The sequence below is a fragment of the Rhincodon typus genome, chromosome 9, assembly GCF_021869965.1.
Source record: "Rhincodon typus isolate 14 chromosome 9, sRhiTyp1.1, whole genome shotgun sequence".
Classification (NCBI taxonomy): Eukaryota; Metazoa; Chordata; class Chondrichthyes; order Orectolobiformes; family Rhincodontidae; genus Rhincodon; species Rhincodon typus.
The window spans coordinates 19,432,432-19,449,473 of NC_063340.1; the positions used below are offsets into that span (position 1 = coordinate 19,432,432).

Consider the following 17,042-nt stretch of genomic DNA (forward strand, 5'->3'; position numbering starts at 1 on the left):
CATAGGAGCAGAAAGGCTTTCTGCTCCTATGATGCTGCTTGGCCTGCTGTGTTCATCCAGCTCTGCTCCTTACTCATTGCTTATTCATTCTCTTGCTCTTGAGATAATAGAACAAAACTGTTGGGTTTTGTTCCAACCACCAATGTTTTCTCATGTACTTTTTTTTTTAAAGCTTTCCTAATTTCAAGTCTCTCCTGCACTTGTTATACTCCTGTATGGAATTTTTTTTTTTTTCAGTACTGCCAAAAGCTTCTCTTAATTCTAATCTCCAAACTCCTCGACAGCCATAGTTCTCCAGTCTTGGCCCCACCTTTTGTCTGAACAGAAGCATATTTGGCTGTACTCTCACCATATCCTCTTTAATGGCTCCCACTGCTCTGACATAGCTTTATCTGCACGTTGCTGCGCCCATTCCACTTGGGCAAGTCACATCATAGTAAAATTAGCCTCTCAAGTTTAGAACTTTAATTCCCAGCCTATTCTTATCCTTTTCCAGAATTTTGAGTTGTGGTCATGATCTCCAAAATGCTTCCCCAATGACACACCTTCCACCTTCCCAGGGTCATTTCCAAATATTGGGTCCTGAACTGCTCCCTTCCATGTTGGGCTTTTAACACACTGGTTAAAAATATAGTTCCCTTGGATACAGTTTGGAAGTTTTGTTCCTTCCCTATTTTGTACACTTAATATTCAAATAGTTCGAATCCACTACTATTGCTTCCTTATTATTCTTACACTTCATGAAATTTGATCCTCTATCACTCTCACTGTTTTGGCATCTCTAGTTCACACAACAGCAAGTTCTTTTACTTCCACCCACATGGCCTCATTTGATAATCCTTCCAAGATATCAGCCCTTCTCATTACTTTAATCAATTCTCCAACAAATATTGCAATACCCTACTCTCTCTCAGCTGAATAGTCAATAACCAGGAATGTTGAGCTGTCAATCCTGCTAATCTTTCAGCAAAGTCTCAGCTGATATCATACTCCTGTGTGCCTGTGACATCAACTTGTCTCTATTTCCTCAGGCTTCTTGCATTAAGCATATTCCAACAATCTTACTAAATTCACCTTGTCTAGCCCATTTCCTCAGCTTTCCAGACTGACTCTCATTTTACCTTACAATATCCTGTCAGTTCCTCTCCTCTCTATTTGTAAAGATCTCACTGCCCTCTAATACAGTTGACATGCATAATAGCATTAGCAAATCTCACTGCCCCCAGAAAAGCTCCGAATGCCTCAGGAGTCTAAAACCCTTTTCCACCTCACAATCACTCCAGCCACACATTTATCTGCTCCAACATTCTATTCCAAGACTCAATACTGTGGGTATAAAGGAGTAATCTTGTGATTATTACCTTTAAGTTCTGCTTTTCAATTTCCTACCTAACTGCCCGAGTCTGCTTGCAAGACCTCATTTCCTGTTATTGGTTCTAACATAGACCATGATCTCTGGTGTTCACCCCTTCCCCACTCAGAATGCCCTCGCTCACCCCTGTAGCTGTTCCGAGATATCTAGGACCCTAACACATGGGAGGCAACATGCTTTCCTGGAGTCACAGCTGACCACAACAGTGTCTTGTCTACTCCCCTCATTCACTCTTCATGACATCTTTTACATCCTATCTAATGAATGCATTCCGACATAACCATGCCATGATCTTGCAGTATTGCAATCGCAGCTCTTGACATACCAGTAATTCTTACCAAAAGCTCAAACAAACAGTCATACAGTTTCTAAAACCCATATCTTATTGTTTTTATTAATCAAATCACAAAATTAGCCCCAAAAAATGTTCCACTTCCAAGTTCCTATTAAATTCTCTTTTGAAAAAGGGAGTGAATCCACTTCTACAATGCTTTCCAAATCAAAGCACAGCAGATCTTCTCCCTTCATTTGCTGGTTCTTCAGCCAACTGCCTTAAGTCTGTGCCTTCTAATTATTGAACCTTTAGCCATTGGGACTTTTTTAAGTAAAGTTTACTGGAAAGTAAAAATAACTAATTTGTAAGAACGCCTTTAGAAAAAATTGTTAGGCTAGAAGACATTAAGTTGAAGTTCAATAAATTTTTTTTCGAAGACTTTTAGCCCTGACTTTTCATTCATTAAAATTGCACTTGAATGTTTTTAACCAGGTATTACCAAATGATTGGAACAGTTATGGGTTTAATACTTTAGCACAAAAGGGTTTGCTGGATTTGTTTGGGGAGAAGGCTCAAGGGTGGACAGTTTGAAAAGCAGTGATAGCAATTTCAATCCTATTCATTCCAGTCTTGCTACTTCACGAGGCAGAAGCCAGACTCTAGTTTTCTCCTCCACGATGGAAGATCCCAGCAACTGCCATTACTTCCAGATTGCGGTTCTAAATTCCTCACCCTCGCCCACATTATTGCTGGAGTCCAGAAGGCTCTTCTTCATGCACTTCCTGGTTCTCCTTTGTTCTCAAGCCGCAAAATAGCATTCCCACTGTTTCAAATTACCAGAATCTCTCAAATGTTTTCAAATTCCAAGGTTGCTGTCCATTCCCAGATTCCCATCCCACTGGTCATCATTACTTCATACAATGCAGGTGTTGTTGGCAAGACCAGTCTTATGAAACTGAATGGCTTGTCATATCATTTCTCATGGCAGTCAAGAGTCAACCATATTGCTGCTGGAAAGCTAAAATAATTACTTGGGGAAATCAGTGAACTTGATTTGCTTTTATATGCAGGGGAAATAGTCAGCTTCATATTCATCATGGCTGATAATCGAGGGGAAAAAAAAAAAAACTGAATTTAGGTTCCCCTGCTGCCGTGGTGGGATTTGAATTATAATTCATTAGCCTAAATTACCAAATTGTCATAGCAAGCATGTTCCAAGAACCTCCTGCTGCTCTAATTTGAGCTCCAATTCACAATATTGTTGGCTCTCATTCCCTGATCTACATTTTCCCCTTTCACTGCCAAGTGAAGATAAGTCAGTGACTGGCATAAAGTCACTCTGAAATTTGACCACCCTGAGCAACACAAAAGAATTACAGCCAGTTAAGTTTGTCTGAACACAAGAGGTTCTCTAACAAATGCATGCAAATTTAGAGAAAGTCACAATTCTCAGGACAATTTATTTATTTCTATTTCCAGATACAAAAATGTAATACACTTCAACAGGTCTGAGAGGAATCTGATATTAGAACAAAAGAATACAACACCGTTATGCAGGAAAATAAATGCAGGTTACTAGATTTAGTATCTACTCTAAGATGTGTACTCTTTTAAAAAAAAAAATCAGGCCTACCCGCGCCAAATGTTTTCCACAAAGGGGGAAAAGCAAGCATGAAAAATTAATTTAGAAACAAGCCCTTACATTTAAAATCAAATCAAAATCCCACAAAGAATCAAGATTCCCATACAACTTCAAAGAATGTAAACAAAAAACATTCGTTCTAAAGTTCTGCTTTGCAACTTAGTCATTTCGGTCAGGACTTGCACTTCTACGAGAGTTTTCAGATGGTGTACGACTGCAAGAGAAAAATAAAATTAATCAGATTAGAATTAAAAGTTAGAAAAATTAATGTATTTTACATTCATCTTTATTTCGTGTGACTCAATTTCCTTCACCTTATTGTCAAAGTAAAATTCTCACAGGCTTATTGACCAACAAAACAGTTAAGGATCTTGTCTCAAGGTTTCTGCTAAACTAATTTATTAGGTGATAATATTTTACAAATGAAGTTGGAATTTAACCAGTTGATTATTTTTAGGTTGCACTGAAGGCCACATTGCACAAATGACTAGGAGCTATAAGACATGTTTCCATAGATAGAACACAAGAAATAATAGAAGGCCATTAAATAAAATTATGACAGATCTGATAGAGGTCTCAACTCCACTTTCCTGCCTCGACAATAACTCAACATTCATAATCCTCGATTCCCCTGTCAATCAAAAATCTAACTCCGTCTCGAATATATTTAAAAGACAGCTTTCACTGCTCATCTGCAAAGAGAATTCCAAAGATTAACAATCCTTAAGAAATTCCTCATCTCCATCTTAAACGAGAGACTCCTTATTTTGAAACTATGACCCCTAGTTCTAGATTATCCCAGACAGCATCTTAAAATCTCCACCCATCAACGCACAAAGCAGTAAATAGCTCTCATTCTCCTGAAAACATCCTTGTTCAGCAACCCCTTTATCTCAGGAATGAATCGAGTGAACTTTCTCTGAATGGCCTCAAATCCTAGTATATCTATCCTTAAGACAACTAAAACACTACCACAGTTGTGGTTTAATTAATATCCTGCACAGTTGTAACAAGACTTCCTAATTTTACATTCTAATCCCTCTGCTTTTAAAGGCTAACATACCCTTTGCCTTCCTAATTACTTGCTATATATCTGTACACTGATATTTTTGTGGGCTTCTAGATTCCTCTGTACTGAAACATTATTCCTTCTATAACATTCAGCCCACTGAGTCTGCTCTGTTGCTCAATGAGATCATGGCTGACTGGATGATCCTTAATTCTACTTTCCTGCTTTTCTACATAACCCTCTATTCCTTTTATGATTAAAAGACTCCTTATCTTAGCCTTGAATATACTGAATAACCCAGCTTGTACAGCTCTCTGCAGTAAAGAATTTCACAGATTTACTACCCTCAGAAGAAATTCCTCCTCATCTGTCTTAAATATGCACCCCTTTATTCTGAAACTATGTCCTCTGGTCCTAGAATCTCTCACAAGGGGAAGCAACCTCTCAGCATCCACCTCAAGTCCCTAAGAATCCTGTATGTTTCAACAAGATTGCCTCTCATTCTTCTAAACTCCAACGTGCACAGACCCAAACTACTCATTCTCATAAGACAATCCCTCCATACCTGGGATTAAAATAGTGTGCCTTCTCTGGACTGCCTCCAATGACAATACATCTTTCATTAGACGATGGGGCCAAAACTATTTACACTATTCCAGCTGTAGTCTAACCAAAGCTTTGCACAGTTTTGGCAAGACTTCCTTATTTTGTACTCCATTCTATATGGAATAGATTTTAAATAAAGATTCTGTCTGCCTTCCCAATTACTTGAACTTGTATACTTTTTTTTGTGATTTATACAACATCTCCCAAATCCCTCTGTAGCTGTCTTGTAGCTTTCCACAGTTTCTCCATTTAAATAACTGTCTACTTTTCCATCCTTCCTACCAAAGTGGACAAACTCTTATTTTTTTCCATACTATAACTCCATCTCAAATAGTGAGTTAAGAGTACAGAATTTGTATGCTGTGTCTCCTTCATTTGAATCCTGGTTTTTGACAAAATATGACATTTAATATTACATTATATGCCATCTGGGAATTTGACAATGCCATGTGTTTGAAAACTCCCATCCAAAATATTTGTTAGTCAGTCATTGAGAAAAAAATAAATTTGAAGCCATATTTTTCAAGTAAAATATCTTTCATTCACATAAGCATTAGTTGGCAATGAAACAAAGCTATTATTTCATTCATTTTAATAAATTACTTTGATCAAAATATCTAACAAGTAGGGCAGGTGAATCTACTGCACACAAAATTTCAATTGTTAACTGTAGATATCTCCAAGTAACACATATCCTTTAAAATAATCTATCCCAATTAATGTAGCATACACACCTTCAACAGTTATCTAAATATCATGAATTCAGACTGTGCCTGATTTGACAGATTTTAGATACAGGGTGCCCTCACAAATTCAGGGTTACATTACTGAAAATTGCAACTTTAGTGAAGCAATGGTAAAACTGAACTTTGGTTCTTATAGGGGCTGAATATTATAGCTGTACCATCTAATTTGAAATATAATACCATCTGTATTGTAAATTCCTAATTCACACATTTTTAATTTGTTTTAAGTTTTTGTTTGTTTTACAATGGAAAATGCAATATCCCCCAGTACTGTTAACTTAACCAAGCTCCATCTAGTGGCAGATTCTGGTCAGCGTAGATTACTATAATCAATACAAAATTACAGAAAATGGCAAAACTGAAACCTATTCAATCTGCTTAAATTATGTTGGCAATCCACCTGCCTCAGTCAGTATTTCCTCCTTAGATCTTAAAATTGTCGCTTAACCATGTTTTTTGATTTACCTAATTTTGTTGTGCTGCACACAATAGACAGAATGTATAGTTATGGGGCATAAAGTGTTACTTTAAAAAAAAACTTACCTTCGCTTTGGTGAAAGTGATCTAGACTTCGAGCGACTGTTTTAAGAAATGAAGGTACAAAGGTTAGCAAAGTATCCAGATCAATCATGTACTGGACAATTCAGGGTATACAAATAGTTACACTATATTAATTTAAGATAATGAGTTGATCTTATAACCTACTTCATTCACACTTACTGGGAAACAACACACTGCACATTTTTACGCAGGAATCCGTTCTCTGCAAACACAATACTATTCAAGTCTTGCACGCTTTATGAATTACCTGGAAGCGTGGGCAACCTAGTTCCCTATTGCTTTCTCCATAATAACATCAGTCAACCTTTTTCTCCTGAATTATAAATTGTTGAGATTGTTTAAAATTTGGCATTCTGGCATTTACTGGCATGAATGCAATATGAAAAAGGTTCAAGAACATTTCTCTTTTCACCAATATTCAAGCATACTATTTGATAGGAACTGGGTAGCATCATACCATAGGTCAGGTACCACAAAAACTGCAGAGTAAAGTTCCTTCTAATCTACCTGAACAACAGGACAATCTCAGAAAAATATTCTCCCTTCTTCAAATTTTCTGTATTAGCCAACTTTACTTGTTGGTGGGCAATTGCATGTTGTAGTCCAATAGTGCAGGTGTTCTCACTGACCAAGCTTACGAAATCAAAAACTCAGAAGATCACTTTGGGCTTAATTCAAATTAAAGCATCACAGATAAAAATACCCATTTGGAACCTGGTCCCCATAACATGGGAAGCATTCAAGTTGTGCAATAGAATTTAACATGCAATGACTGGAATGCATGACATCTATCACAGCTATGTTAACAGTACTGTAATTGTAGACACCCTGAAATGGCAAATAAACAATCAGCTATGCAAAAGTAGTATGGATAACTATCACCAACTGACTCAAGAATAGTTTTAGACAGTTGGAAGCAAGTCAACTACCTTGTATGTGCTTATGGAAAACCATGCACCACCAGAAATCCCATTTATAAACTGATATTGAGGGCTAACGCATTAGGAAAATATAAATGTTTTTGAAGTTATTTTTGTTTCCTCACCTTCGAACCAATGATCCAGACTTGGATCTTCTTAACGGAGATAGAGACCTATTAAAACAAAATAAAGGTGCTAGCTGCCAGCAATAAAATGTATTAGCTTCAGATTAAATATATTCCCCACATGTGAATCAATTATTTCACACCTATGCAAGTCTCTCAATTCCCATTTTCAACACTATGACAAGCCAGAGTTACCGCGCTGTAATGTTCTATGTACCCTCTTTGTGCTTTTAATGTAATTACTTATTGCAGAATACTCCGCACCAACCCATGTACAGTCTTTGTCTCTACATTTTTTGGACAAGATGCTTTACACAGTGGAGCTTGCTAAATCTCCTTCATATACTCTCATTCATCAGCTTTGCCTTGATTCTAGAAGACATCTACTCAGAGCCAAGAGTCTGTGCCACAGGTCTTCATGCGACTAAAGAAGCCAATTCTTGACCCAGAGATCTTTAGACACACAGAACACTGTATCCCATAAGGAACCGAGATCCCAAGAGTAGGAGTGATTTCCTTTCCTTTCCTGCCACTACTCTGCCTCAACATGAAGGTTTGTGATCCAAAATGTGTGCAGCTTGATGGACAAGTTGTTACCATTTTGAAAGACTGGTAGAAAGTTCCTCCCAATAACTAATGTCATTGCTGCCTGCTTTAAGAATAATGCAAAGGTTATAGAAAAGGAGGAACTTAGAGTGATCACTAGGGAAAACATACTAAACAAACTATTGGGATTAAAGGCAGACAAATCCCCAGGGCCTATGACCTACACCTCAGGTCTTAAAAGGAAGTTGCAGAGATTGTGGATCCATATATTAATATGGTTATAATATTTCAAAACTCCCTGGATGCAGGAAAGGTTCCAGTGGATTGGGAAATTGCTATTATAAAGACACTTATTCAAAAAGGGAAGGAGGCAGAAAGTAGGAAGTGACAGACCAGTTAGTTTAACATTTCTCATTGGCAAATTGTTAGAATCTGTTAAGAAACCAATAATAGGTCATTTGGCAAGTCAAAACACAATCCAACAGAGCCAGCATGATTTCATGGATTTGAATAGTGTGCTAGAGTTCTTCAAGGATTTAACAACCAAAGTGTATCAGGCATGTTATATCTAGACTTCTAGAAGGTATCCGATCAGATGCCACACAAAATGTTATTAAACAAGATAAGGTCACATGGGGTTAGTGGGTAACTTGTTAGCTTGGACAGAAAATTGACTAATCAACAGAAAGCAATGTTAGGATAAATGGGAACAAAATAAAAAATGAAAGAACAGCGGATGTCCTTTAATCAGGAACCAAAACAGAAATTGCTGGCAAAGCTCAGCAGCATCTGTGAAGAAAAATTTAGAGTTAACATTTCAGGTCCAGAACTGAGGCATTCTGAGGAATAGTCATCGGACCCAAAATGTTAACACTGATTTTTTTTCTTCACAGATGCTGCCAGACCTGCTGAGCTTTTCCAGCAACTTTGTTTTTGTTAGGTAAATAGCCCATTTTCTGGTCAGCAGGATGCAACTAGTGGGACATCACAGGGTTTGGATCTCAAACCCAAAACTATTTCCAATCTATACTAATGACTTGGGTGCAGACATTGAAGGTACATCAACCAAATTTGCAGATGAGGCTAGAATAGGTTGGAAATTAAATTGCAATAAAGAAACAAGAAATTTACCAATGATTATGGACAGATTAAGTGAATGGGCCAAAATTTGGCATTTGCAGTATAACACAAGTGTGAAGTCAGCCTTTGTGGTCAGAGGAACTAAAAGGTAACCTATTGACTACATGGAGAGAAACTTCAGAATGCTTCAATGCAGAGGGATCTAGGTGTCCTTGTACATGAATCACAAAACTACAATGCAAGTTTGGCAGGTAATAAGAAAGGTAAGTGGAATTCTGGCATTAGTTTCTAAAGTAATAGAGTATGAAAATAGGGAAGTGTTGCTACAACTGTACAAGGCATTAGTGAGACCACACCTGGAATATGGTGCACAGTTTTCATCTTGAGGGAGGCATTGCAGACAATTCAGAGGAGACTCACTAGATTGATTCCAGACATCATGGGTTTGCCTTACGAAGAGAGATTGAGCAGTTTAGGCTGACGTTCTCTAGAATTTAGAAGAATGAGAGCCTTATTGAGGAATATTAGACAAAGGGGACTGACAGAGTGGATGTGGAGAGGATCTTTCCTCTTGTGGGGCAATCTACAACAAGAGGTCATAGTTTTAGGATACAGGATAGCAGATTTAAAATAGGTGATGAGAAACTACTTCTCTCAAAGGATCATGAATATCTGGAATTCACTACCCAGACTGTGGAGGAGGCCAGGAAAAAAAAAGTTTAAGTATAAGAAAAGAGGTTTTTAATTAGTAACAGTAGAAAGATTATGGGGAGTAGGCATTAAAGTAAAGTTGAAGCCAAGACAAGATCACCCATAATCATATGAATGGTGGAGCAGGTTTGAGGGGCTGAACTGCCCCTAGTTCTTATTTTAGGTATCTGCTGCCTTTGTCCTTCGAGATGCTAAAGGTCATGGATTAGACGGCACTGCTGAAACAGCTTTCTTCAAATAGGCTTCTGAATTTTACTTTAACTAGGCATAAATATTTGACTCAATTGTATCTGACACAGCCCCTATCTAATTGACAACTTATCAAATATGCAGCTGACAATTACTAGAACAGAGGGAGAAAAACTAAACCAACCTGCTTCTCTGCCTCGATAGAGACCTGGACCTGGACCGTGACCTCGATCTAGACCTGTGAAGAAAAACAAAATCATTGATCCTTTAGGTGATACAGGAAAAGTAAGCTATTAGGAAATATTATCAGGGCACTATGGAAAAAAAAACACTTCAAGAGCCTACATGTCACCCATAATGAAACTGAAGTCAACTCCGGCAAGGCAATGCCTATAAATAATTTTTACCAATAGTCAGCAAATTTTGTAATTTAGTAATTTAGTTTGTATTTTTGTTTTAAGAACTCAATCTTTCCCTGGAAAGAGCCTGGCTGAGAATATTCTTCAGAATAATCATATTGTTATCAGTTTGCAAGCATGTAGAAAAAAAGACAATTTTCAACAGTTTGAAGGTTGGTTGCAGGAGAATTCACTGACTCATTTCAACCAGGGACAGCCACCACCTTCTGGACTTTATGAAAACTGAATGACTAACCATTCTAAAATCTGCTGAAAACTAAAACCTAATAATATTATAGCTCCTAGTTTAAACCCTTTTCATGGAGTGTGGGTTTGCCAGCTAGGCCAGCATTTACTGCCTACCTCCAATTGCCCAGAGGGCAGTTAATGAGTCAACCACATTGTCTGACCTACTTGTGACTCCAGACCCACGGCAAGGTATAGATGGCACATTTGCTTTCCTAAAAAAAGGACAGTTGTGACCCAGATGGGTTTTAAATGAAAATCGACAGTTGTTACATGACTGCCATTAGATGAGCTTTTAGTCCCAGATTTCAACTGAAATTTCACCATCTGCTATCGTGGGATTTGAACCTCGTCCCCTGATTCTGAATTACTAGCCCAGTAACATTAACTCAATGCCAGTGCCTCCCTTTGTTTGCAAGGGTAATGCATCAATCCAAAGAAAACTAATATAATGGGATAATGTCTGCAGTCAGACAAGAATTCCAGTAAATACTAATTCTCTTGGCTACAAAGGGTGCTAACATTTAAAATTCTGTAAGCTAGCAATAAAGCAAGTTTAGTAGACAGACAATTTGTACACATCTAATCTCAATTTACAGAAGCTAATAAGGGGGCAAAATTGCGTTTACATGCTGTAGTTATATCAACTTTATATTACAAGAAAATAGCAAGGGATTTGTAGAAAAGAGCACCTATATAATCAAGTGCATTAGGTTACAATCAGATTCATATCAGTCTACAAACACCAATTCTGCTCGAGGCAGGGTGGGATAAGCAGCTTCAGATTTTGGGCTGATCAGCAGATAATATATGCAAATTACCTTATCATCACTAACATACAAGTAAGGCTCCATACAGACATGCCTCCAAGAATATTAAAAGTCAGCACTGCTCAATTAGGATGGCAATGTCAACTGCATTTTCATACAAACTCATTAGCAAAGTGGCAGCATTAGCCCCATTTTGCTTTTGTTTCCCCCAGAAATAGCACTTGCACAACGTTCAATGTTCTGGGTAAATTGTGTTGCTTCATTGCAGTATCCAGAGTAACTGGGAAAGATTCACATCAGAAGTCACAAGTCAACAAAACCATAATCAAGCCAGAATACTTAAGATAAATTTTCAGGAATGATGCATCGGAGAAAGACAGAATGAAGTCTGCAGCTACGATTACCAACTACTATCACTCAACTTCAAGCATTGCATGGAGTTATTGTGAAATGAAAACCAAGGTTCTCGAGTAGATTTGTAGCTCGGGTTGTGAATGCTGTGGTGAACACCAACTAGCAACAAAACGACACGACCAATACTCAATCATCAATACTCACATGGATAAGGAGAATCACCAGCTCGATTGGGACGATCCTAGGACAGGCCAACAGAAACAAGCACAGGAATTCCTAGAGGCCTGGTTCTCCACCAAGAAGGCCATCAACAAATACACAGAACTAGACCCTATACATACACCGTTGCGAAGGAAAACCGGAAGCGAGGTAATCAAATCCAATGGACCCCAGAGTTTGAACACCAGGTGGGAAAACACAACAGCGCTTCATCAGAGGCTGCACTGATGACGTTACCCAGCAGGGTATTGAAACTTCTGCGAACTAACAAATCAGCTTGGCGAGCGAACCAACCAAAATGAAAACCAAGAACTTCTCAGATTCATTAATGTCCTTTAAGAAGGAATTCTGCTGTCCTTACCACATGTCTCCAGATCTATAGCAATGTGACTGACACTTAACTGCACTCTGGGCAATTAGGGGTGGTTAAAAAATTGCTGGCCCAGCCAATGACACCCACATCCCCGTAGATCAATAAGAAAAAAAATACTAATATTGTATTAAATAGTTCTATTTCAACAGGATCTTTTCATTTGGCACATGGAAACTATAACATCCAAACAGCATTTCCATGCTCCCTTTTGAAGAAAACCCAAGCAGTCAATAGCCCACAGTAAAGTAGGTCATAAACTGAAGCTTAGACACGAAGAAAGGAATTAGTCTGGCAACAGCCAAAAGATTAAATAAAAATAGGTCACAAATTTGCCCAAATGTAAAAGTGGATTAATATTAAATGACTATATTAACCAAACTGCTGTCATCTACATGCATGCAAACTAAGAGGAAGGTTATTTGTAAAAAATTGCAGCACCAATTTTACGTAATATATTTCTCATGACAGCAACTTCTCAGTGTCACACTAACAAATAGGTTCTTTGCAAATCAAGTTGGACAACAATTATCAGGCAGTAAAATACATGTGCAACCACTGGGATTTAAGCATCTGAGGGAAATAAAAAGCACAATTTGCAGTACCGTGAATTTCAAAAATGGACTTCAACTGGAAAAAGAACAGGGGAGAAAAGGAGAAAGTCTTCATTCACCTGGACCTTTTAGGAGAGAATGACCGAGACCTTCTTGGAGAGAAAGACCTGGACCTCCGAGGAGAAAAAGACCTGGACCTAGACAAAAATTGGACATTTTTAAATTGTACAGGATATTTAGAAACTGAAGGCTTCATTTCTCAAATCCAAACCGGATAAAACGATGTACCTTCTGCCACGGCTACGGCTGTGTGAACGGGTATACCTTCTTCCCCGTGAGCGTGAACGTGATCTAGTCCTAGACCTGGTTTAACAAGAGAATGCAGTATTAAATTTAACAATTCAGTTTTAAAATATTGGAATACCTCTGCTGGAGTCAAAACAAGATTGCTACAATATAGTATGCATTTGTCAGTTTGAAGACAACTTGGGACCCTATGTTCTTTAGATTAAATCTACATAATGTAGATTCAGTTAAAAATTTTACATAGTTTTTAGTATTCTGTGCATTGTAAAAACACTTTGTAAGTGGTACATAAAGTAAACCTTGCAAGTTTGCAGGTCAGTCGACCCTCTCTTTGGACCAAGGTCTAGCAGATCTAGGCGATCTAGAAGTATCTATCAGACCATCGCAGCATCTAGATGTTCTTCAATCTAACGACGATCAAACTGACAGCCAAATGAGCCAAAGTGAGGCTTGATTGACGCAGGATGGTTTGTCTACGAGGGAATGCGGTCAATCTGGCGTTCCTCTAGAAAGGGGCCCAATTGAAAGCCAATTTACAGCATAACGGCGATCACCTTGTCTCATTCTCAAACATTTTCTGCCCTCAAAAGAATCTTAAGGTGAAGCTAGTTGTAGCAGGTTCTCGAGGGGATCTGGCCTCATGCCAATCACCGTATGCTCTAGGCGCATCAAAACTGTTGGATTTGCTAGATGCCTTAGCCTGATATCATGAGGCTCACGACATTCTGAATCGCGGTGACTGACTCAAACGAAGAAACCTGAAAGGTTTGGACCAGGTGGATCATTAATATTCAAAACATTCACAGTGAAACTCAAAAAGTCAAGCAAAAATTGCCACAAGGCCTGATTATCACTTAATTATAAAGCAAAAATGATAAATATTGCATTTCTTTATTCAGTTTAAACAAAGTTGCTTAGTTATACTTAAATTTAAATTTTTTTAAGCAATATTAGAAGTCACAGAGATTGGCAACTCATACCTGCTCCTCCTGCGTCGGCTATAGCGATGACAATCGTAAGCATAATGACCCTTTTCTCCACATTCATAGCACCGATCATTTGGGTCAAAAGGTCGGCGTGCTGGTGGCCGCTCAAAGCGTGAGCGGCGTGGCATTCCTGTTGATAATTCCACTCGAACACGTGAGCCGCAAATTACCCTTAAGTTAAAGAAATCAGTGTTTACACAAAGCCAAAGACAACCCACCATAAAGCATCAGTTAAAAGGTGTAACTAGAACAATACTATCATCTATATGAAATGGCTGGCACTTGAAAGCTTCAACAGCATAACCTGTCCCTCACCTTATGATGCATACAATTAAATGCAAATTGGTTGGGCTTCTGCCATTTCTATTGTTTCAATGCCTATTATAACATATCGATAAATCAGGTTATTCAGATTCCTTTTTACCCCGTACGAGTTTTCTCCTACAACAGGGAGGTGAACGCTAGATCACCAATGCATTAAAGGCCAAATACGGAAATATAAACTTACGATGAAGCTCGTCACATTAAAAGTCGCTTGGCAATATTTGCATAAGCAAACCTGTCTGATATGGGAAGAATAGCAGGAAAGGCAGTTGAAGATCTGACCGAAATCTAAAAAAACGTCTCCCGACACCCTAAAGAATAAAATCCAAACCAATCAAAATCAAAAACAATTTGAATGGGGAGGGTGGGGAGGAAAAGTACTTGGCAGGGAAGAGGAGACGACAAACAGTACCTACCTTTCTTGAAACTAGAGTGGAAAAAAAGTATCACAGCTGAGACAGATCAAAAACACACAAAATTAAAACAAAACAGAAGCAAATCAACAGTATTTGTAAGGTTAAAGGCACTGCACCATTTAACCGAGCAGAGTCACACAATAACTCCATCCACTTGAATGAAAATTAAATCTTAACACTTTGAGCAGAGTTACTTTACAGCAAAAAAATGTCAAACTTCAGTTCACAAGTTAGCAAAACATGATGTCTAAAAGGGACTCTGTGCCTCTATGTTCTAAATAGAAGGTTCAATGTGGCAACGTATTATCCAGTAATTCAGCTGTCTGATTTAATTTGAAGTTTAGGGGTATGAAAGGAAAGCAAGATCATGAAAGTAGTCAGGTTAGACACCAATAAAGAGAAGACAGAAGAATTCATGTTGATGAAAGGAAATGAGATTACCATTGCAAAATATACCATATATGCTCGAGTAAAAGTCAATAAATTTCATGTAAAAGTTGCCCCCCGCCAAAAGAAATCTATAGTTTTCCATATATCTTGTGTAAAAGTCAACCCTAGTTCTTCATTGATAACAGATCAACATTTCTAAGTCAACGTATTATCCTGTACGTCAATGTTACGATGAGAAGATGATCAGCAAGACTGTATGAGAGTCAAATGTTTGATAAGCTTTTATTTTAATAAAATGATTTTAATAAAAGTTAAAATGTTAGTTTGGAAAACTAAAACAACAGTAAACAAAAGAAAACAAAGGGAAATAGAAGAATTTGGCACGGAAGTCTAAGACGCATCAGGTCACAGTCAAGCACTCGTGGAATACAGTCACATACCTAGTTGAGGTTTTGAAATTTTTTCATTTTGTGTAAAAATGTCCTCCAGAAAAAACAAAAAAAAAACAGCAGTGTTTAAACTGAAATTTACTGAAGTTGCAGGGAAGACAAATAACTGTGCAGCAGCAAGAAAATTGTGTTTCGGAGAAACGAGAGAGAGACTGGAGAAAAAGATAATCGAGCCAACTTTGGACAATGCCAAAATGAAAGTGTGCCAACAGGGTTGTTGAACAGTGTGATTTTACAGGGTTTTAATGAACTTTTGTATTTGACATGTTTAATTTAAGATGTGCCACGTAATTGTAATTTAAAGCCGTATTATATTTCTACTTCATTTTTTGTATGAATAAATAAAAGTTTACTAATTTATTTTTGTTTCTATGGTCTTTATCCGGTAATTACCGTAATTTTTTGTTTTTTTCTTTATTCGTTTAGATATCAATTGGGCTTCTGCTAATGATTCGGTATTTTGGACTGCAGTATCAAATTTCAGCCCTTCAAAAGTAGTATCCAAGTAACTATCGACCCCATAAATTTAACCTTAAAACTAGTCTAAAAAATTCGACTTTTACATAAGTATATATGGCAGTTTAACTGGGTCTGACGCCAACACCTATGCACTGGAGCAAATCCATAACTGTTTTTATGGCATTTACCACATATTAACAAAAATGCATTATCTTTACTTTCTCTGTAAAAAGGGAATAGGAAGGAGACAAAAAAGGCACACCATAGCCTGAACGCGCATTTCAAAGTTTTATTTTGAAACTTGAGTTCAAGACAGTTAGGCAATTATTTGTATCTCTGCTCCTGTGGGGTATCTGGAACCACAGATTAGAACTATGATCGAGAGAAGTTTTAAATAGCCTATTAATGACAGCTGACCAAAGATACAAGATAGAAAGAGCAGGAAATACAATTTGTCCACTGGCAGAGTTAACAATTCAAGAGCGACAAAGTCGCAGGAGAATTAATCTGTCCCAAAGTGCAAATCAAATACTGTATTTCACTTCCCTCCATAGCATATTCTATTTATTTATAACACTCATGTGGTCATTTTCTTCATAATACATTTAGGTGTAAATTAGAACTGAAATTACTGACAGCACTCTTACATACTTTAGTTGGTCATAAGGATCTCTTCTTGCAAGAAACAACTGGATGATACTTCAAATATAAAAATCAACCAAACTATAATGCAACATTAAACTTACAACAGCTTAGTCATAATTCGTACTTTTTCAGTGAGCAACAAAAGAAGTCCTCAACTACACTACAGAATCCATTAAAAATTGAAAAGGAAGGAACAATTGGAAAGTATGCCAAAGTGCCTCACTGAAGTCCAAGTTGTGTTCAAACTTCTAGTTCAAACATAGGTTCCAAATTTCAGTCATAAAGTAAAGGGACTGGGACAAGTGAAGTCCAAGCACTTTTCCAAAGGAAACAAAAATCCAAAGGAACTGTTTATGAAGTATCTCAAAAATATTC

At 37.6% G+C, this 17,042-nt stretch overlaps 1 protein-coding gene across 1 annotated transcript in view; it reads right to left on the reverse strand.

Annotated features, from left to right (window-relative positions):
* Nucleotides 1-3,092: 3,092 nt before the first annotated feature.
* Nucleotides 3,093-17,042, reverse strand: part of LOC109911353 (serine/arginine-rich splicing factor 7-like) — a 28,848-nt gene continuing 14,898 nt past the window's right edge. The window contains exons 3-9 of the mRNA XM_048600679.1: nt 13,979-14,155; nt 12,981-13,055; nt 12,812-12,889; nt 9,966-10,019; nt 7,256-7,303; nt 6,193-6,228; nt 3,093-3,502 (exon numbers count right to left, since the gene is read on the reverse strand). Of these exons, the coding sequence (XP_048456636.1) occupies nt 3,448-3,502; nt 6,193-6,228; nt 7,256-7,303; nt 9,966-10,019; nt 12,812-12,889; nt 12,981-13,055; nt 13,979-14,155 (523 nt within the window). The 3' untranslated portion in view covers nt 3,093-3,447. The remainder of the gene's footprint in view (nt 3,503-6,192; nt 6,229-7,255; nt 7,304-9,965; nt 10,020-12,811; nt 12,890-12,980; nt 13,056-13,978; nt 14,156-17,042) is intronic.